Below are 22,014 nucleotides of genomic sequence, written 5' to 3'. Positions count from 1 at the left end.
TCTCTGAACTCTTCTGGTCCTTTTACCTTGAATACTGGAGCTGGGACTCCGATGTCCACGCCCTCTAAGACGTCCTCGTGTCCGAGAGGGGCCCAGTGTGGTGACAAGGGACACGGCATCCTGAGCGAAGGTCCCTACGGCCTTGCAGCTCTGAACAGACAGAGGTCCTTGGCCACTCAGCCCGGGAAGGGATGGGCTCGGACTGGCCACCACGCTGCCTTGTAATGGGTGGGCCCCGTCTTCGGTTGAGTTGAAACAGCGAAGTTTTCAATTGAATGATTTGAAAGTTCTTGGCATGAAGCTGTCCCTTTCATTCATTAAATTGTCATTTTTGTCTTTATTCTGGGCTGTCCTTGGCGCTAGAAAGGTGACTGGTGTCCACCGGGAACCAACCACGGTGACCCATGTGCCCCTTTGCATTTTGTTCTTAAGGAGAACCTTCTTAAACAATCTTTTTTTGTTGTTGTTAATCCTCACCCGAGAATGTTTTTGTTTTGTTTTTTCCTATGGATTTTAGATAAAGTGGGAGGGAGGGAGAGAAGGTGAGACAGAGAAACATCGATTGGTTGCCTCCTATACAACCCCGACCGGGGCCAGGGATTGAACCTGCAACCCAGGTGCATGCCCTTGACCAGAGTCCAACCTGTGATGCTTCAGTACATGGGCTGACGCTCTAACTGCTGAGCCAAACCAGCCAGAACAAGAATCTGTTCTTAAAAGGGAGGGTGGTCCGGCTGGTGTGGCTCAGTGGTTGAGCATCGACCCTGTACCAAGAGGTCACCGGTTTGATTCCCAGTCAGGGCTCATGCCCAGGGTGTGGGCCCGATCCCCAGTGAGGGGCGTGCGGGAGGCGGCCAATCGATGTTCTCTCTCATCGATGTTTCTTTTTTTTGACCCTCACTCGAGGACATTTTTCCATTTTTTGTTCAGATAGAGTCGGAGGGAGAGAGAGAGAAAGAAACATCCACGTGAAAGGGACACATTGAGTGGCTGCCTCCCGCAGAACCCAACCAGCGCCAGGGACAAACCACAACCAAGGCACGTGCCCTGAGCGGGAACCGAACCCGGGTCTCTCTGGACCGCAGGCTGACGCTCTAACCGCTGAGCCAAACCGGCCAGGGCTCTCATCAATGTTTCTCTCTCTCCCTCTCCCTCTCTCTCTCTCAAATCAATAAAGGGAAGAAATATTTTTTTTTTTTTTTTTTTTTTTATCCTCACCCGAGGACATTTTTCCATTTTTTGTACAGACAGAGTGGGAGGGAGAGAGAGGAAGAGAGAGAGAGGGAAACATCGATGTGAAAGGGACACATCGAGTGGCTGCCACCCGCACGACCAACCAGGGCCGGGGACAAACTGCAACCAAGGTACATGCCCTTAGCGGGAACCGAACCCGGGTCTCTCCAGACCGCAGGCCGACGCTCTAACCGCTGAGCCAAACTGGCCAGGGCGGGAAGAAATATTTTTTAAAGAAAAGGGAGGGTGACATGGTCTGTCCTGTTCGTGCGGACGGGTCCCTGTGTCACACACTTATCCCAGTCACCTTTATAATCCCTGCCACGGGCCCGGTTCCGGGCTGCAGTCTCTAACCGGAGGTGCGGCGGCTCCGTGGGGAGGTGACCTTCCATGACGAGGACATGGAGTGACACTTGACTTTTCACTGTGACTGAGAACCGCAGTTGCAGCTCCTGAGATGCGTACACGAACCCCCGGCGATGTCTTTCTCAGTCGGGAATAATAACCTTGGCACGCAGGTGCCCACCTGTGTGGCGGCAGGGCTGCGGCCCCGTGTTTCTCGTGCACGATGTCCGGACGCCGTGTGTGGTCCCGGCGGTGCAGCGTCTGGGTTCTCGCCTTGCTCACGGGCTGTGCGTCTTCGGGGCAGAGCGACGGGAAGGAGCCGTGCGTGAGCCGTGGATACACACGGAGGCCACCAATTAACGTGTAATTGATGTGGAGGACCGATTGCCAAAAAGAAAAACTATAGAATAAAACCAATTTGAAAGCTATAAAAAGAGAGAGAGTCACGGGGTTGGAAGCCAGACAGAAACCTGTCAGCGAGCCAGGGGGACGTTTTTGTTCTCAGCCACACCTGGCATTTTGGCAGAATGTGCTGGGACACGCCGGAGAATGCAGCCACACACAGATGGCACTTTCGTGCGCGGGGAAGTTTCCAGATTACAGGGCTGGGGTTTCCAAAGGACAGCGGGCACTTGGTCACCCCCGCCTGGTTGTCAGGCTGAAGCTCAAGGTCACGGCCTTGCTTTGGCCCATCTGCACGGACCTCACGTTCAGAGGAGTGGACAAGAGGATTAGTCCAGCCTCCTGGGCTTCCCAAGCAGTGAGTTTGTTTTTTTCTTCTTAATCCTCACCCGAGGATATTTTTCTATTTATTTTCAGATAGAGAGAGAGGGAAAGAGAGAGAGAAACATCGATGTGAGAGGGACATATCGACTGGTTGCCTCCCGCACAACCTCAACCAGGGCCAAGGACGAACTGCAACCGAGGTACGTGCCCTTGGCCGGAATCGAACCCGAGACTCAATGGTCCGCGGGCCGACGCTCTAACTGCTGAGCCAAACCTGCCAGGGCAGTGAGCTCTTTCTCATTTGACCTTGAGGAAAAAATACAGACAGTAATAGTCTCATAAACAACTTTTGTAAAAAGGGAAAAAAAATAGGAACCTACACAAAAACTCTCTGATTCTTTTCTGAGTTGATTACCAAAAAAAGTAACTTTGATTTATTTTTATGTATGTTTGATACAACCCCGGGGGAAATCCAGTTCACATAGCCAGGGTTTTACCTGTGTTCTGTCATGGTGCCTCACCAGCAAAAGGGGTTTCTTCAAAAAAAAAGTTAAGGCTACTGAAAACACAGGGGAAAAAATTTGACACCCCCCCCCCCCCCAATCATCGAGCAGAGCAAATCTGCCTGGGCAGTTGACACAAAAATTCCTTCCCAGGGACATGTGCTCGTAGCTTGGGAGCATCAGTCTTCCGAAGAGTTGAGGCAAGTTTAAGGTCAACATCACCTTGAAGTTTGTTCAAACCGCTCGTCGTTAAGGCAGGGATCGGCATTTTTCTGCTGGAACGTTGTCAGGGGCCTTGAGTTTGTCCATGGCTCCCTCACGAAACCAAACTGTGTCCCTCGAACTAGATTTCTCTTAATAGCACAGACTAGGTTGGAAAGTTATCCCAAAGATCAAGTCTTACTACCTTACCTAAAAGATGACTGTGTCTCATGAATTCTTAGAGTAACTCTTCCCTTTAGTTACGGTCCATGCCCAGACCACATGATATGGCGTCTGCACTGGGGACATCTGGTCTGAGGGACAGCGAGGCGCTTTTGGAGTTGGTGACGGGACTCTTTCCCTCCTGGTGGCTCCGCGCCAGCCTCGGGTGGCCTTTGAGCTGTGGCTGTTGGAAAGAAAGCAGTGAAGCTAGAGATGGTGCCCTTGCTTTGTGGACAAAGGACCGTCTTTCATGCCTGGGGTTTAGTCTTCATTGGTTCTGTCCACATCGTGGTTGGAGGGACTCACCTTAGAGAGTAAGGCCAGCCGAGCCCATGCACGGCAGAGACTCCCCGGCCCCAGTCTTCCAAGGTCCAGTGACAGTGAGCCAAACCCGAGCTGCGCCTCTGCTCCCGACTCTACGCTGCCCATCGGCCTCTGCCCCACCCGAGGGTACGCGAGCAGGAGAGGAAACCCGTTGCTTTTCAGTGATGCTCCTTGAGCCAAGGTTAAGCTTAAAAATGGGAGTGGGAACCCCGCGTGGTTTGCAAGGGCACCTTGCCGAGGATGGTGGGGAACGAGCTACTCTGGACCTCGGCGGATACGTCTCAGCTCGGACTGCAGCCTGGTGATGCAAATGTATATGCGGTGATAGTTGCAGAAATGACCAAAGGGCTGTGGGGGCAGGACATGGTCCGCAGGGTCTGGGCAGTTGTGTTGTCAGAGGGGACGTCGCTGAGCTCCTGTTGTGATCCCGAGGGGACTTGGGGGGAGTTCACACTACAGGGAAGAGTGAAGGAACCTCCAGGAGAGGACCGTGCTCAGAGGGAACCCCACACCCTCACTCCCAAGAGGCACTGTCTTGCTGAGTCCCAGCCGACCTAGTGAGCTACCCTGGGGTCCCACGTACCGCAAACTGGGTGGTGTCAGCAGCAGATGGGAAGTTTGGAGGGAGGAAGACCGAGATCACGTCTCAGCAGGGTGGGTTCTGTCTGAAGGCTGCGAGGAGGGATCTGTCCCAGCCCCCGTCCTAGCTTCGGGTGCTTGGAGATGCGTCACCTGATCTCTGCTCCATGTTTCCATGTTGTCTTCCCCTTGTGCTGTGCCCAAATGTTCCCTTTTCATAAGGATAGCTGTCGTATTGGGTGAGGGGCCCGCCCATCGTAACTAATGACATCTTCACTGGCCCTATTTCCAAATAAGGTTGTATTCTGAGTACCCGGGGTTAGGACCTCAACAAATGGATTTTGGGGGACACAGTGCAATCCATAACTCGTGCAAATGGTGCCAAGGGATTCTGGCCATGGAAGCACGCTCGGAGAGCTGACCCTGGATTTGTCCGGCTGTGCCAGCTCGTGGGCTCTGAAACCATAAGGGGTCGATGAGGCAGGTGCGGTTCACCTCTGTCCCTTGTCGCTGCAGGTTATATCGAAGCGGCTGTCATTCCTGCTGGAGCCCGGAGGATCCGCGTGGTGGAGGACAAACCCGCCCACAGTTTTCTGGGTAACGCAAAAATGATCTGACTCATCATGCACGTCCTGGGAATGGAGGTGGACGACCAGGCTGGTCACTGGGTTCAGCATCCGTCTCCTGGGCTGTCGGATTTATACCCATGTTTTAGGTGTGCTGATGTAGGAATCAGAGTGATGTCATATTTGGATGAAGAGCAGCCACCCCCGAGGTGGAAGAGGTGAGGGGGGAGGGCCCAGTGGGAACCACAGCCAGCTTTAAGCATGAAGGAAGCTGGAGGACATGCATCCCCCAAAGTGACCCCAGGAAGCTCAGAGAGTCTTAGCCGGGTCAGTATGGGAAGCACCTGTAGGGTGTCAGTGTTTCTGGGGGTGACGCCTTAGCCGGAAAAAAGAATACCAGCCCTAAATCTCATGGAAACCCAAAGGACACTGATTTCCACTAAGTACCATGTACCCCAAATTCCTAGTGGTCAACTCCAGTGACTTGAGGCACTACCGTTTTTCTATGGAAGAACGGGGTTCCATTCCAGACTGGTCTTTGCCTTCAGCAGAACTATGCCTAATGCCTAGGAGGAATTGTTTGAACCCCTTCTTAGCCTCAGGAGACCCTCTGAGCCTGCCCTGGGCTCAGGTCCTAGCCTCTGCATCCTGGCATTGGGTGCCAAGGTGGTCTGAGTGCCGAGTTGACACATGTGTGTTCTTTATGCTTATTCCTGGGATGGGACATGCAGTGACCCGTGTCCTCCCGACAGCCTTAGTCCCCTGTTCCTGTCCTGGGTTAGAGTTCAAACCGGTGGTGGCTGAGAGCCTACCCAGGTCACCTCCTCTTGGGCTTCCTCATATATAATCTCTCAGTCGACGTTGCAAGGTACTGGTTGAGATTTTTAAAAATAGGTAAGAGGCAATCTCTCTCTCTCTGTCTCTCTCTCTCTCTCTCTCTCTGGCTCCAAACTTAAGAATTAAATCATTTTGGCTACAATGGAGTTACCCGTGAAATACTTCTCTTTCAACTTTCATCCCTGCTTTTTAAAAAGTATGTCGTTGTCCATCTTCCTGCCGTTGCAGACTACACAAAACTATCCAGGTCTTTCTTAGAAATGGTGTCTACTTGAGAAACCCAGTCTGATGAGGCAGACAGAAAACTAGGCAAGTCTACCATGAGGACCATCACCCTATTGTCTAAGTTAGGAACCACTTAGATAACCTTACACACCTGCCTGGGGGACAGGCAGAATTGGGGACACTCTTGTTTCTAAGCAACCATGCCAGGGCTCACCAGTAGACAGTCCCCTGGGGTCGCTCCTGTGTCCCAAGCAGCCCTGCCACCTCCAGAGGCCTCACACCCACAGAGGTCTTCATCAGCCCCGAGGTTGTCCCCGCCTCCCTGGTGTGGACATTGGCCTGTCTTGCCTACGTTCCTGGCCCCAACTGTCACTCTACAAATAGAACAACGCCTGTAAATGCTCTCTAACATGAGTGGTGGCCTTTGTCCTAAATCCTCAAAGAGTCCACCCCCTCTCTTTCTGCCCACCTAAGGAACCCAGGTAAAGGTCACCAGCATCTGACTCGGAAGCCCCATCACCTAGCGTTACCCCCGAAAGTTACCTTTTCCCACGGGGACATCGGTCCTCTCCTACCTATATGGATGTTTCTGCTCCCCAGAGACCATGGGCCTCCCAGGGAGGCTGACGTTGCCTCCGACCCTCATCCTGTTCGATGTATATTCACATCCCAGTGTTCCCGGAGCCTCTGGTTGGCTCATTGGTTCTCCCAGAAGGACCAGTGGTGCCTGCCATTAGTCCCTTGGCTTCTGAGACGTCCCAGCACCATGCCTTCCCTGACCCCAGTTCCAGGTATTTAGCCAAAATAGGAACATTATCTCCACTTTTCTGTGGCGGTACCGGTAAAAGGGACAGATGGATGCCAGGGTCCTATATATTGCTCAACTTCTGATTCCCCCATGAAATGGGCCTTTTCAACTGGAGCCCATTTTAGGGCCAGCAGGCAAACCCCCCACCCAAGGAGAAGGGTTCGGTGTCACAGGATGACTCCTCGGCGCCCCAGAGGCACGGGACCTCCGTGGGAGGTCGGAGCCTCCTTGGCCCCTCATCTTACCCGCCGGGCGCAACGCCGGCGTTCCAGGGCCTGGGGTGCGCACCAGGGCGAACGCGGAGGTGGTCCGCGCTTGTTACGTTTCTCAGGTTGGTTCAAACAAGCCTGCTTCCACTTGGGGCTGGTGCTGGGGAAGGCAGGCGCGTGTGACTGAGTCCCTCTCACATTTGCTGGGAGCAGAGTCTGGAGAATTTCACCCCCGCCCCGGCCAGCCCACGCTGCCTGGCGGCCGGCTCCAAACCACCTGGAACAGGAAACGCCTCTGCACTTCGCATCCACGGCTGAGGACAGAGCTGCCAGGACTCCGAGTGGAAATGAAGTGGAGCTGAGTCCGTGCCAGGAGTGGAAGTAGGTTGACTGCGGGTCAAGCCGTCCAGTGGAGTCCGACAGGGAGAAGGACGGAAAGAGCCCATTCGGCACAGCACCACGCAGGGGGGCCCGTGGACCAGCCAGACCTCCAGCCGGGCCTCCAGCCAGGGATGCCCCCTCCTCACTCCCCAGAATGGCTCACGGTCTTTCCCCACAGTGCCCGAGTCCAGGGACAGCGTGTAAATATCTGCAGGAAGAGAGAGGAGCCCGGGTTGGAAGCAGACGTTTGCCACGTGACCTGACCTGCTGGGCCATTAGGGAGGTGTCGTCTGCCGCAGGAGCAGGGGGAGCAGGTACCCACCCTCGTCTCTGGGGAAACCTCTGTAGCTGCCGAGAAACTTCTGACGGCTTCTCAGCACATACACAGAGCACTGGTCTGTTTCAGACAGTGGATGAAAACATCCGACCTCTGAGCCAGGCGGAGCAGAACTACCCTCCCCGGAAAATCCAGACATCGCCGATGGAGTCCAGCCCCTCCGGAGTCCCCTTTGCTCGTCGCTAGTCCATGGGCTGTTGCAGCAAAGCATTGTGACTGTCGTAATAGCCCCAGCTGAGTTTCTGGGTCTCAAAATCGTAATTTCACACGCAAACGAATCTCCAAATGCTTGCAGACAAAGGGAAATTGCCTACATCCATTGGTGTCCAAGGATCGAGACGGGTGAGAACTTGTGGGGCCCCACACTTATTTAACTTGGGGGCCTCCTTTAAGGAAAGAGTAGACCCCCTGGCCGGTTTGGCTCTGCGGTTAGAGCGTCGCCCTGCGGTCTGGAGAGACCCGGGTTCGGTTCCCGCTAAGGGCACGTATCTCGGTTGCAGTTTGTCCCCAGCCCTGGTTGGTCGTGTGGGAGGCAGGCACTCGATGTGTCCCTTTCACGTCGATGTTTCTCTCTCTTCCTCTCTCTCCCTCCCACTCTATCTGAACAAAAAATGGAAAAATGTCCTCGGGTGAGGATAAAAAAAAAAAGAAAAGAAAAGAGTAGAGCATGGTGGACAGGGCCTTGGAAAGGATTCATGCCCTCAATGGACCCTGGAGCTCGTTCCGACCCCCCCCCCCCAGCTCCCACTCGGGGGTCAGGCTGCCACAGAAGCACCAGGAAGGGACCTCCATTCTCGATCTCTGGGCTGATGTGGCCTCACAGAGCCCTTTCTCAGTGGGTACCTCCCCCAATCGAACCATTGTGTTCAACTCTACATTTTAATAGCTGTGTGACTTTAGGCAGCTCATCTAACCTCTCTGTGCCCCTGTTTCCTCATTTGTGAGAAGAGGGAAATACGGTCACCCCTCAGTACCTGCGGGGGATTTGTTCCAGGGCCCCCAGGATTCCAGGATCCATGGATGCTCAAGCCCCTCGTCCAACACACGTAAGGTGGGGCCCTCCCCATCCGCGGACTCCTGACTGTGAAGCAAAAAATGCTGTTTTTTTGCACCACAATCCACCGAATCTGCAGATGCGAAACCCGCGGATACAGAGGGCCAACGAAATTCTTCGCCGAGAGGGTTTGGGAAGGAGGGTTGGGCGAAAGGAGCTAGAGAGGGAGCCCCGGAAACGGAGAACCAGGAGCAGCCATTGTGGGTGTCCCCACATTCTCGCTTCCTCTGAGTGGCCGGGAAACGTCAGTGGTGGGTAGAATTTCTCGAAGGGAAGCGTTCGAGTCCAAATGATGGAGCTTTCTCTCTCCTAAGCTTTCCCCAGAGCCCTGTAACCTCGGTGCTCTGCGGGCAACCGTGGGTATGAAGCCCCCACTGGACGTCGCTGATGGAGATCAGCCCCTCCTCTCTCTCTCTCTCTCTCTTTCTCTCTCTCTCTCTCTCTCTCTCGGTTCCTCTCGGCAGCTGCCATAAGCAAGGGTCCTGAGCGTCACCTCCCGTGTGCCCCAGCAGAGCCTGCAGGGCCGACACCAGTGTCCTGCAGTCCCCGCAACTGCTGGGGGGCTGACCAGGGCTGACCCACCGGCGGCCGGCCCAGTCTGAGGCTCATGCACTGGGGGTCACCCCAAGCCCTTTATTGGCCTCGGCTTTCGGGATCCGACGTCGGTATTAAACGCGAGCGTTTTCTCTCTGGCCTTGGAAAGCAGAACACGGAGCATGGACGAGATGTGGTTTCACCGAATCTGGATGGAGCTGAGTCCCGAGGCAGGGGCAGCGTCGGGGGCGTCCAGCCGTCCTGCAGGGAGTGGGCGCAGGGGTGGGCTGGGGTATCACTTCCCGGACTGACATGAAGAGGTGCTGCCGCGCCCTGGCCGGTGCGGCTCCGCGGTTAGAGCGCCGGCCGCGGACCAACGAGTCGCGGGTTTGATTCCGGTCAAGGGCACGGACCTCGGTTGCACTTTGTCCCCGGCCCTGGTCGGGTCATGCGGGAGGCAGCCAGTCAATGTGTCCCTCTCACATTGATGTTTCTCTCTCTCTCTCCCTCCCACTCTATCTGAACAAAACAAAACAAAACAAAAAAAACGGAAAAAAAAAGACTTGCTGTTACTTCTTGCCATCCACCACCTTCTCCTTAGTGCCAGGAAAGTCCAGTTGGTTTATTTCTTTCTTTCCCGGCTAGCACAGCGAAACCAAAAATGACAGAATTTCCCCGCGGAGGGCTCTCCTGCTGGGAACGATGTGATTTCACATCTAAGTGAAGAGACACAAAACGTCCCTGGTAGGCAGTCGGAGAAGAACTAGGGCTTGTATGGGAAACTCAATTTCTGCTTTGGGCCCATCCGCATAGTGTTGATTCTCTCTCTCTTCTAACACCTGTTGTGCGGAGCGGAGGAAGCAGCAACATGCACACCCGAGGCCACGGAGCCGGGGTGTGGGAGCCCCCCAACCTGGGGCCCACGCATCTGTGGGCAGCTTGGTTTCCCAGAGTAGCATTCAATAGAATAATGCTGATTTCTTTTTTTAAAAAATTAATTTTTTCCAAGTACTCTTGACATGCACTATTATATTAGTTTCAGATGTACAAAATCATGATTAGATATTTATATACCTTATGAAGGGATCCCCCCGATAAGTCTAGTACCCACCTGGCAACACACATAGTAACTACAGTGTTATTGACTGTGTTCCCTATGCTGCACTTTACATCCCTGTGACTGTTTTCATAAATGGCATTTTAGCCCAGCCTGTGTGGCTCAGTGGTTGAACGTTGACCCATGCACCAAGAGGTCGCCGGTTCGATTCTCGATCAGGGCACATGCCCGGGTTGTGGGCTAATCCCCAGAGGGGGGCGTGCAGGAGGCGGCCAGTCGATGTTCTCTCTCATCGATGTTTCTTTCTTCTCTCTCTAAAAATCAATAAAGAAAAAATAAAAATAAACGGCAATTTGTACTTCTTAAGAATAATGCTCATTTCTTTTTAATTTTTTTTTCTTTATTGATTTTAGAGAGAGAGAAGGGAGAGGGAGATAAAACATAGAAACATTGATGAGAGAGAACATCAGTGGGCCACCTCCTGCATGCCCCCCTCTGGGGATTTGGCTCACAACCTGGGCATGTGCCCTGACCGGGAATCAAACGGATGACCTCTTGGTGCCTGGGTTGACGCTCAACCACTGAGCCACACCGGCCGGGCTATAATGCTCATTTCTTAAGGAACATCCACTTTCCTAATGTAGGGCTATCAAATCCTCAAGAGATGTTGGAGTTTAGCTGCCTTCCTTCAACAGAAGCCCCAGAGAGGTAACTGTAGAAGGAACCCAAGTTGCGCTGAAGTAGCAAAACCCGTTTTGTAGCCTTGGGCGCATTAAAATAGAATTCATTCATCTTCGTCGGGCAGAAGACTCTATTTAGTGAAAAGCACCTGGACTGTGGTGGTCTCCATCTCTGCTGCTGCTGCGGGACCCTCACTGTGACTGATGGGAGGCAGGGAGCCCACCCAGAGATGGGTTTCCAACAGCTCTCTCTCGGAGGGTCCTTGGGGTCTTGAGTTGTCCGCTCCCTTTGCCCAAGGTTTCTGTTCTCAGGGCACAGAAAGCCCCCCCTCTCCCACCTCAGGCCTCCCTCCTGCCCCCGTGGAGGGGGGGGCCTGGGCCCCATCAGTCAGGACACCAGCTTCCCTTTGCAGACATCCTGGTGCCCTGGATCCCATGTTGTTCCATTTCCTTTCCAGCTCTCAAAGACTCCGGCAGGCGGTCCATCAACAGCGACTGGAAGATAGAGCTCCCCGGGGAGTTCCAGATTGCGGGCACGACCGTGCGCTACGTTCGAAGGGGCCTGTGGGAGAAAATTTCTGCCAAGGGACCAACCAAAATACCCCTGCACTTGATGGTAACTCGCTGTGCGCTTGCGTTCGGGCGGAGGTGGAGGCGGAGGCGGAGGTTTTGAGGGGTCTCCCGGTTGGCTTCTTCCCTGGGGCCCCAGTGGCAGGCAGCGCCCCCTGATTCCTGGTGGTTTATCTGGCCACTCGCATTCGGGCCTCTCTCTTGGTCTTTGCTTATCTAACCTCTTGCAGCAGACTTGAGAATGCGCCCCTCTGGAAGCTTTGCCCTGACTCCTTGCTGGCAGTTCTCCAATCTCTTTTCAAAAGGAGCTGCCCCTGGGAAGGAACTGCTCAGCCGTGTGGCCGCCAGGGAGACGTGGCCTCGCTCAGCAGACAGCCCCGCCCGAGTCTGTTTTCCTATCAGATGGCGCAGACCCACCCCGCAGTTTGTATATCCACACTGGAAATTACCTTTTGGAAATGAGCTGTTGACTCCGCTTCCTTCCAAACCAACATCACTCAGATTTTCCAAACTCAGCGCGCAACAAGCACTCGGGAATTGGGGGTGGTGGACCCCGTGCTAGGGGAATATTGACTCCCCAGGTGGTCTCGAGAAACCTGTGTGGTCAGGTTAGAGCCCCCGTCTTACCTCTCAGGGAGGACCCCCTGCAGCCTGCTGGTGCGTCAGTTTAAGAATGTCAAAGCTCTCCTAAGAAAGGGGTGCCACTGTGTCCTTCCTGGGGCCCAGGAGCTCTCGTGGCTCACTTCCGATAGCTGGTAAAGACGGACTCTGGGTCTCCCTTCAAAGAACTGTATTGTGGCGGCTTGTAAGTCTCTAATCAAAGCACCTTTTGTCCTTGGTGCTCGACCAAGTCTCTGCTCAGAAGTCCTTTGCCCCCATTAAGCCGTGGTTTCTGGCCACCTGCAGCCACTGGCGGGTAGGTGATACCCAGAGAATTCCCTGGTCACCTCCAGGGAATCTCCTGAGGGGACGGCTCTGTCCATGAGCGCTGGCCGCCAAGACGGCACCACCCATGATGGCCTTACGCCGTTATAATTTTGGATGAGCTGGTTTCCACGCGTGACATCAACTGCCTGGAGATCTGTCATTGCCACTGAGCCCGCAAAGTCTGCTGCAGGTATAGCTTTGCAGGTTGGTTTCCAGGACCCAGCGACCTGTCCCCAGGCCATTTCTCTGTGATAAGATTATTTCCTAGTCTGTCGTGAGAGAAAACCCTCCTGTCCACGTTGAAAAGCAGCTATGCAGAGGGACAGGGGCTAAACGATGAGACCCCACCCCTACCCTACTAAAACGTCACTTGTTAGTCCCAACGTCACCTGTTTGCTGTCTCTAGCAAACGCCAAGATGGGTCTATTTCCCGTCTTTTCTCAAAGCTTCCACGGTTGTCAGAGCAGCCTGGCTTCATTCAGCCCACGGTAAACGAAACTCAGAGAAGGCCGCAGCCGCCGCAGCCGGAGTCCCAGCCCTCCTTAATGTGAACCGTTCCTCTCTCTCGAAATATAATTGTGACTTCGAGTTTTTCAACCTGGGAATGAGAGGTACCCCTCTGGCTGCAAATGGGAGTCCTTGTCCCCAAACCAGGATGCACGCATTGCTCGTAGGGTCGGGCACCCCTGGAGCTACGGGGACCTGCATTTGAAATCCACTGTGCACACGCACACACGTCATACGTGGCTGCACAATTGCGTGAAATTGGTTTCATATGGATTCTCCATTCACCAGTCTAATTCCCATACTGAGATAATAAAGATCTCTTTTAAAGAGGTTCCCCCCCCCTCCTTTTAAACCGGAGGCACGTTTCCAAATGTGTTACTGCGAGTCTGTTTCTTGGAGAAGTGGATGTTTATGCACTTCGGGCTGCTCTCGGCACCCCACCCCCACCCCCGCGTAAGCCCTTGGAGGGCTGGGAGGCTGGAGAGGGGAGAGGGCTCCTGTCTAGCACTGTGCAGTCAGCCCTCCCCAGGCCAGGCAGGTGGGCCCCTCTCCTGGACCCTCCCAGCCTGGAAGCGAACTTGCTACCTGCTTAGACCCAGGAGGACCCACTGGGCTTAAGCCTCACCTGAGCGCACCTCCCCTACAGCCAGGCCCCTTTAAGCGTGTTTGGTACCGTTAACGGGTACCATTTGTGTACAGCCCAAGGCAGGAGAGCACCTCTGTCCTCACAGGGCGTGTCACGTGCCCCACCAGGCAAGGAGGGGACACGTCCATGTGCTCACGCGGCAGGATTTCAGACCCCGCCGTCCCCACGCTGCAGGTGGCTCCCGCTGCCCGCCGCTCTGTGGGCATCATCACTATCCCAGCTCCCTCGCCGTGGGCAGCCTCACGCATCCTTGGGCTCCCAAACCGACGTCCCCACGGTTCCCCTTGTGGCTGCGTTTGCCCTCAAGCCTGCCTTGCCCATAATGACGATGGGTGCCAGGGGGTGAAACGATGTTCGCTTTGTAAGGAGGAGAGGAGCCCCACTCGCTCGGATGCCCTGTTGGGTAAAAGCGGTGTGTCTGTGTCTTTCTCGTCTACGGGGGCAGCTTCGCGGGTGAGTCTGTGGGAACAGGGAGTTTACATACAGCTGTTCTCCGGTAATGTACAGACTCACTCGTCCTGAATTCCTCGTCTGCCCTGGCCCCCTCTCCCGTGGGAGAGCAGAACCTGCTGAGAGCTTGCGTACGCCCCGTCCAGGCTGCGAGTCTGTGGCACCCCGCACTGCAGGGAGCAGCACCCCAAGGCTGAGCCTGCTCCAGCGCCCCCCGGCAGAGACCACACGGGGGGCTCCCCTTGCGTACTCAGCAACCCTGGACCATTGCAGGATTTCAAAACGCCCTTTTCTTTTGCTGCCCATGCAGGTGTTGTTATTCCATGACCAGAATTACGGCATTCACTACGAGTACACCATTCCCGTGAACCACACGGCGGAAAATCAGAGCGAGCCCGAAAAGCCCCAGGATGCCCTGTTCCTCTGGACCCACAGCGGCTGGGAGGGGTGCAGCGTGCAGTGTGGAGGAGGTGAGCCGGGGCCCGGGCTCACGGTGCCGGTTGTGCAGGAGGAAGGAGACCGAATGCCGGGCACTCGGCAGCCAGTGCGCAGAGCCTGGGGCGGGCTGGCCACGTCACCGGTGTTTGCCTGGGACGGAACCACGTCCCACTCTGGGTCTGTCTGCAAATGCTCGGCCAGAGTCTCCGCCCCGTGGGTGCTGTGCCCACACGGCCGCCTGCCCCCCGGCTCCGTCACAGGTGTGACAGTGACCCTGGGATGGACAGGACAGGTCTCCCTCTGCTGCTTCCTGGGGGCGGGGCACCCGAAGATGTCTCTGCCCCCAAATACCCTTTCCTCTTTGCCACGCTGACCCCACTCTCGGGCACGAAGGAAAGAGAAAGCCTTCCAAGTCCGGTGGCACATTCCGGGCGAGAGTCCTGGCTTCACGGTTTGCCGCCGGGTTTTAGCTGATGACTTGCCCACGCTGGGACCGAATTCCGTGGTCTCTGAAATAGGACCACCGGCATCGCGCCCACTGCTGCCCCTTGGTACAGTGTACCCGGTCACTCTGACAGGACACACTGTGGGAGGTCAGGACGGAAGGCTGACCTGGACTCTGGAATGCCAACCCAGAGAGTGGCAGGGCAGGGGGAACCTGGGCATGACCCCCTCATACCCAGGCCTGCACAGCTAGGGACCCTTTGCCGTTGAAGTGAGTCGTCTCGTTTCTAATGGGCGGGGATTGTAGTCGGAGCATGACTGGGCCCATCAGACGCTGCCGGGTGACTGTGAAGTCCTTCCCCGTCCTGCCTGCCTCGGGTACCGCCCTCCCTGTGTCCTCAGCCCCTCACTCAGGCAGCCTCAGGGTTCCACTGTCACACTGCTGTCCCCTCTCCACCCTGCACCCCTCCCCAACAGTCCCCCCGCCCTCCGCCGTCCCTCTGTGCTGCTGCCCTCCAGACTCCGGATCCAACCAGCGCCCACACCCTGGCTGCACGAGGCTTTTCCTCGTGGGTAACTTGCGGCAAACCAAGCATGGGGACCCAAGCGGACCAGGGAGCAGGCTGCCCTCAGCCTGGAGGGTGCTGCTCTGTCACCCCTGGCCCCGTGGCATCCTGTCGTGACACCGATGACTCCCAGCCCCCTGGCACAGTCGTGAGACCTGCAGCCAGAGCTGAAATCTGGCTCGAGGTCGCTGCAGCTGTGGGGGAGGAGCTGGCCGCGCAGCTCAGCTCTGTCCCCTTGAGTCACCCCTACGCGGCTGATCCCGGAGAGGCAGACTGAGCGGCCTGGGCTCAAGGACTTGTGCCTAACATCCTGTTATTCATCTTCTGTGCCGCGCTTCCCAAATAACAGCAACAATAGCAGGAACAGAGCCGCCGTGAAGTGTTAACCCCTGCCCGGCTCTGCTCCAAGCCCTTCATATGCATCCGTCCATGTTAACCATCTCTGACGCACCCTGCGGCCCAGCAGGGGAAACTGAGGCACGGAGGTGTGGTGGCTCCTTGATACGACGGTCACCTTTCGTGACCGAGCCAAGTTTGAACCCGGACAGCCTGGCTCCAGGGGCCAGCAGTCGTTTGCTCCCTGACAAAATCAGGACCAAGCCGTGCTTGGGAACACCCAAAAAGTTCACCGCCTCCTGCAGGGGTCACAGGCTAGTGCGACCTACCAGGAGCAGGTGACGCCGAGGTACGAGGAGCAGTTGGGCGGCTAGACGACTTCTCAGGTCTGCGCCCGCGTGCCTGCCTGGACGCCGCCGGTCTGCATCCTTCAGACCCACCTCCCCGCTCACATCTGCCCAACACGTAGGAATTCTGCAGTAGGAGGCCGTGATCTCGGCTGAGGGCTGATGTCCAGGTGTTTCATCGAGACCAGCCCTCCATCGACTTGAAACATCAAATGCACAGATAAAGAGATTGGCCGTCATTGGTAGAGGTTGAAATGTTGGCCTCAAAGAATCCCTGTTACCAAGGACGCACCTGATCGGAGGGGTTGCCTCTTTCGCGTCCTATTCTAGAATTCTGTCCTGCCGCACACTGCCCTTACCGTGTCGTACACACCCTCACCATCACCCTCACGCCCGCGACAGCCAGGGCAGCGACTGGCTGACCCCGGAGGCGCCCGAACGCTCCTCTATACGCAGGGCCTGCAGCTGCAGCCTCTCAGTCCCCTGTGCTTTGGTTTCCAGGGGAACGCAGGACCATCGTGTCCTGCACACGAATTGTGAACAAGACCACGACTCTGGTGAACAACAGTGACTGCCCGCAAGCAAGCCGCCCCGAGCCCCAGGTCCGAAGGTGCAACTCACACCCATGCCAGTCACGGTAAGGGGCGGGGTTCTCCAGCTGGGGCCTCCGGAGTCGGGGCAGCAGCGCCCCCGGATGGGGGTGGTGGTACACAGTCAGCACCACAGTGCCGCTCTCTGCCGCGGTCCCTCGTGGGTGCTGAGGGGTCTGTGCTGGCTTGAAATACTGACTCTCTGGCTACGAAGCCGGAACTCGGGGGAAATGTACAGTCCTAGCTGGGGGTGCCCTACAGGAGGCCGTGAGGAGCATCTCACGGAGAGAAATAGCCGTCGCTGCCACCTGCTTGGGACCAGTGAGTACACATCAGCTCCTTGTGTCTAAAGGAGATCAACGTGGTCCTGGCCAGTTTGGCTCAGTGGTTAGAGTGTTGGCTCCTGCCCTGGCCAGTTTGGCTCAGCGGTTAGAGCATCCACCTGCGGTCCGGAGAAGCCCGGGTTCGGTTCCCGCTAAGGGGATGTACCTCGGTTGTAGTTTGTCCCCGGCCCTGGTTGGTCGTGCGGGTGGCAGCCACTTGATGTGTCCCTTCACGTCGATGTTTCTCTCTCTCTCTCTCTTCCTCTCTCTCACTCCCACTCTGTCTGTACAAAAAATGGAAAAATGTCCTCGGATGAGGATTAAAAAAAAAAAAAAAAAAGAGTGTTGGCTCCCGGGCCAAAGCATCACAGGTTCGGTTCTGGTCAAGGGCACATACCTCGGTTGGGGTTCGGTCCCCGACCCTGCTCAGGGTCATGCGGGAGGCAACTAATCGGTGTGTCTCTCTCACACTGATGTTTCTCTCTCTCGCTCCCTCTCACTCTATCTGAAGATAAATGGAAAAATATCCTTGGGTGAGGATTTAAAAAAAAAAAATTAAAGGACATGGACGTGAGAGTGTGTGCATGCCCACGAGCACCTGCACACAGGTTGGTGTGTGTGGTTGGCCTGGTTCAGCAGCCGAAAGTAGCGCCAGTCGGTGCAGACTTGGGTGTTGGCTGAGCATCCATTGCGCCTTCTGCGCCAGCCCCAGCTCTCAGAGTGCGGCGCCCACTCGCTCTGAAGGGGTTCTGGGCTGGCAGCAGAGATGCACCATGGGAAACGTGGTCAGTGGTTCGGAGACTTTGCATCGGACCACGGCTGTTTTACGTCGTGTGTGACCGCCCCGGCCTCCTGTCCTGCTCTGCGTTCAGGAGCTTGGTTTTTGTTTTGTGGTTCTGTGAACCGGGTCGGGGCCTCTTTGCCTTCTGTAAAGAGACCGGACCTTCGACGCGGCAGTGTTGGGGTTCCGTAAGCTCAACCTTTACCACGGGCCTGGTGCCAGAGTTTCACATGGCGTTTTATTTTTGCACCGACACCCTTTGCTTTGTCAAACTGGTGAATGTGTGTGTAGGGGGGGGCGGACAGGAAGGGAAGCAAGGAGGCGGGATTTGTTTGATGGATTGTACATGTCCCTTGGCAAATTAAGAATGAAGTTCTACACGTCTACTTAGTAGACAAGAATTTCAAAGCAGCTGTTACAGTTACACCCACGCCCACAAGGAAAAGTCCGCTCATAATCAGTGCACGCATAGGAACTCGACGCAGAAAAAAAGGGAGACATTTGAAAGAAGAACCAGATTTTAGATCTGAAAAATACAGTGTCTGAAAATTTTCTTCTTCTTTTAAATCACTCATTGGGTCCACCAGCAGATTAGAGACGACTAAATAAATATAAATAAATAAAAGCAGCGCATTCGAAGATAGAAGACTAGAAATTCTTGGATCTGGAAGAAAACGATTGTCGACAATGACAGACTCAGTGACCTGCGGGACAGGAAATGGAACAGAAAATAGTCATTGAAGAAAGGATGACCAGACATTTCTGGGATTTAATGAAAGACAGACGAGAGGTAATCAGATCACCTCTTGAGTATTTCCTGTAGAGTCCAGATGACTTCAAAGCTCCATAACAGAGCCCCGTGATCCTTCCACCAGGGGGACCAAGGTGGCACCCTGTGCAATTGCCACCCACCGAGCTTCTGGGAAGGGTCTTGGTTGCATTCCAAAACTCGAACCTGAAAATCATGTGGGAAACACCTACACAATACGTCACATAAGTCAGCATGAGTCAACAAAGGTGAGTCCCCTGTAAGTCCCTGCTACGGAGCGGCTCTAAGCCTGGACGATGTGTGTGTGTTTGGCTCCGGGATGCTCACAGAGCGTTCCGACCCTCTCCAGTCTTGCAGTCACGTTGTATTTGAACAGAAGTCCAAGCCAAACACGCTTTTGACTAAAAGGAAGCACATTCTTAGTATCTTCTTAGAACAGGAACCAGCAAACTTTGCCCGACCAGCGTGGCTCAGTGGTTGAGTGCCGACCCATGCCCCGAGAGGTCACTGGTTCGATTCCTGGTCAGGGCACCTGCCCAGGTTGTGGGCCTGATCCCCAGTGAGGGGCATACAGGAGGCAGCCATTGATGTTCTCTCTCATTGATGTTTATAATCTCTCTCTCCCTCTCCCTTCCTCACTCTCTAAAATCAATCAAGAAAACAAATAGAAGAGATAGCACAAATTTTTGGCTTAGCAGGCCACATACAGTCTCTGATGTCTAATCTTCTTTGTTTTGGTTTATAACCCTTTAAAAAAATGTGAAAACCATTCTTAGCCTCTGGGCTGCACAAAACTACCTTCAGGCTGGTCTTGGCCCTTGAGCGATGGTTTGTTGGCCCTGCCTTGGGGTATTACTGTTGTTCTGCTCGCTGAGATGTCAGGACCACTACCTCAGCATGACCTCCGGAGGTGCGTCCCCACAGAATGCGTTCTCTTACCATACACGTCGTTACGTGGGGTTACTTTTTATGGCTGTTCAGGACTCTTTCCGAAAGCATCCAGCACGGCCCTGAGCACACAGTCCGGCATCAGTAATATCATTCACTCCATGTGTCTTGAGGGAGCACCTTCCCTTCACCAGGCCCTGTTCTGGGTACCAAGGTACTTAGGGACAAGAAAGACAAAGTCTTCATTCTCCTGTAACTTGATGTATATTAGGTTTCTCCCTCTCTCTCCCAACTCTCCTTTCTGTCCCACTGTTTCCTGACTCCGTAAAATCATGTGGCTCAGACTTAAAGAATGAGTGTGCCCTGGCAGGTTTGGTTCCTCGGTAGAGCATCAGCCCGCAGGCCAAAGAGTTGTGGGTTCGATTCCAATCAAGGTCACGTACTTCGGCCGTGGTTCAGTCCCCGGCCCTTGGTCGAGTCGTGCGGGAGGCAACCAGTCGATGCGTCTCTCTCACATTGACGTTTCTCTCTCTCTCTCTCCCACTCTGTCTGAAGATAAAAATAGAAAAAAGTATCCTCGGGCAAGGATTTAAAAAAAAAAAGAATGAGTGGAATTTGTAAAAACAGAAGAGAGAATAAAATTGATAAAAGAGGAGACGGCACCTGAAATTAGCCTCCGAGTCTAAGACAAGACGTGTCCAGATGCCTGCTCGAGGCTGGTTTATTTTGTTGGTTTATTTTGAACCATTTGATTTTATACTGTTTGTTTCTCTTTCTTTTTTTGATTTAATTTTTTGTGTACGTTTTTATTTTTCATTTACAGTTGACATTCAATATTACTTTAGTTTCCAGTTTTTCGCACAGTGGTGAGACATTTTCATATAACTTACAAAGAAATCCACCAGAACTGACGCATGAGAAGGGGGGGCCACGGCCCATTAGAGAGTAGGTATTGTTTGGCTAAAGAAATGTGAGAGCGCCCTGGCCAATTTGGCTCAGCGGTTGGAGCATCGGCCTTCGGTCCCAAGAGACCCAGGTTCGGGTCCCGCTAAGGGCACGAACCTCAGTTGCAGTTTGTCCCCGGCCCTGGTTGGGTTGTGCGGGAGGCAACCACTCGATGTGTCCCTTTCATGTCGATGTTTCTCTCTCTCTCTCCCCCTCCCACTCTATCCGAACAAAATATCAAAAAATGTCCTCGGGTGAGGATTAAAAAAAAAAAGAAATGTGTGAGCTGATAGATCTTAACGCTCTTACAGATCCTAGTTTTATTTATGTACACACACACATATACGCACACAATATACCTATAGATGTATAACGATTATGTATAGATGTCTTATACACATATATACACACTCACATATTTGGACAACAGACCTTGAATTATTGCACAGTGTGATGTAGTTGTCATGAGTCCTTCCTTTTTAAATTTTTTTTCTTTATTGATTTTAGGGAGAGAGAGATAGAAACATTGATGAGAGAGAACATCGATTGGCTGCCTCCTGCATGCCCCCCACTGGGGATCGGGCCCACAACCTGGGCATGTGCCCTGACCGGGAATCGAATCGGCGACCTCTTGGTGCAGGGTCGACGCTCAACCACTGAGCCACACCGGCCAGGTGTCATGAATCTTTCTTAAGAACCAACAGTAATATGGACTCTGGCTGGAGAAAGTGGAGAAAAGCGAAGAGATTGACCTTAGAAAATGAGTTCTAGGTCATCAGAAAGAGAGTTCATCCATAAGTACAACCTGAATGTGGATAAGGCATAGGGTTGGCGATGCTTAGATCTGGAGAGCGAAGGGCCCTCCAGGTAGGGTGGGCTGATGGGAAGACAGCACCTGTCACCTAGACGAGGAGCCCACGACCCTGATGGTGCAAACTTGGCCAAAGAGGCACAGTGCAGCCTCCTGTAGACCTGGTCAGGTGGACGAGCCCGTGCCTGCTATCATTCCTCTTCGACGTTGCAGACAACAGACGTGGCGTCTTGTTTTCTCGTGTTTCCCTTTGTCTCCCCTGCTCACCCTTTAATTCTCTTCAACCCTCTTTCCCCGTCCAGTTCCCGGCAGTTCCCTTTCCCTTCCCAAACTGCGCACCATTCGCACCTCTTTATTCTAATCCTGCCCCCAGCTCTGCGGATACGCCTCCCAGCCCCCACCGTAAGCATCTGGGATCTGGGCTCTGACACACAGAGCAGATGGCCCCTCTCCAGCATCTCGCGCACCAGTACAAACACATCAGCAAGCCTGGCCCCGTATTGGCAGGAGAGGCAGAAATCACAGGTCGGCTCAGCTGCTGCGGCCGCGGCCAGCAGCCTCCACCTTGCTGCCCACAGTCTGCAGGGACCAGGCCCCACCGTCATCTGGTCTCTGAAGAGCCACCCGGTCCCCTAAGTCCCAGTCCCAAGCCGCCTGGAGCCGGGAGGTGGGGTGTGACAGAGACAGGTTCCTGCTACAACACCAAGCTCAGTGGCACCGGAGTTCATACTTCTGCAGCCTTTTGGAGCTTATTGGCCACTTGAAAAGTTAATTCCAAGCTATTAGATATTTCCCTATAGTATTTATGACTTGAACGCCTTCCAGGCAGTACATACTGTACTGTATATTGAATTA

General features: G+C 54.3%; 1 protein-coding gene across 1 annotated transcript in view; it reads left to right on the top strand.

The window, feature by feature from the left end:
* ADAMTS17 (ADAM metallopeptidase with thrombospondin type 1 motif 17) overlaps positions 1–22,014 on the top strand; it is a 213,310-nt gene that overhangs the window by 150,067 nt on the left and 41,229 nt on the right. Inside the window, exons 16-18 of the mRNA XM_036278118.1 lie at positions 11,280–11,437; positions 14,232–14,391; positions 16,554–16,689. Coding sequence (XP_036134011.1) covers positions 11,280–11,437; positions 14,232–14,391; positions 16,554–16,689 — 454 coding nt within the window. The remainder of the gene's footprint in view (positions 1–11,279; positions 11,438–14,231; positions 14,392–16,553; positions 16,690–22,014) is intronic.

The sequence above is a fragment of the Molossus molossus genome, unplaced genomic scaffold, assembly GCF_014108415.1.
Source record: "Molossus molossus isolate mMolMol1 unplaced genomic scaffold, mMolMol1.p scaffold_m16_p_24, whole genome shotgun sequence".
In the NCBI taxonomy this organism is placed as follows: domain Eukaryota; kingdom Metazoa; phylum Chordata; class Mammalia; order Chiroptera; family Molossidae; genus Molossus; species Molossus molossus.
Note: the sequence above shows the minus strand (reverse complement) of the source record. Positions and strands in the feature narration are given on the sequence as shown.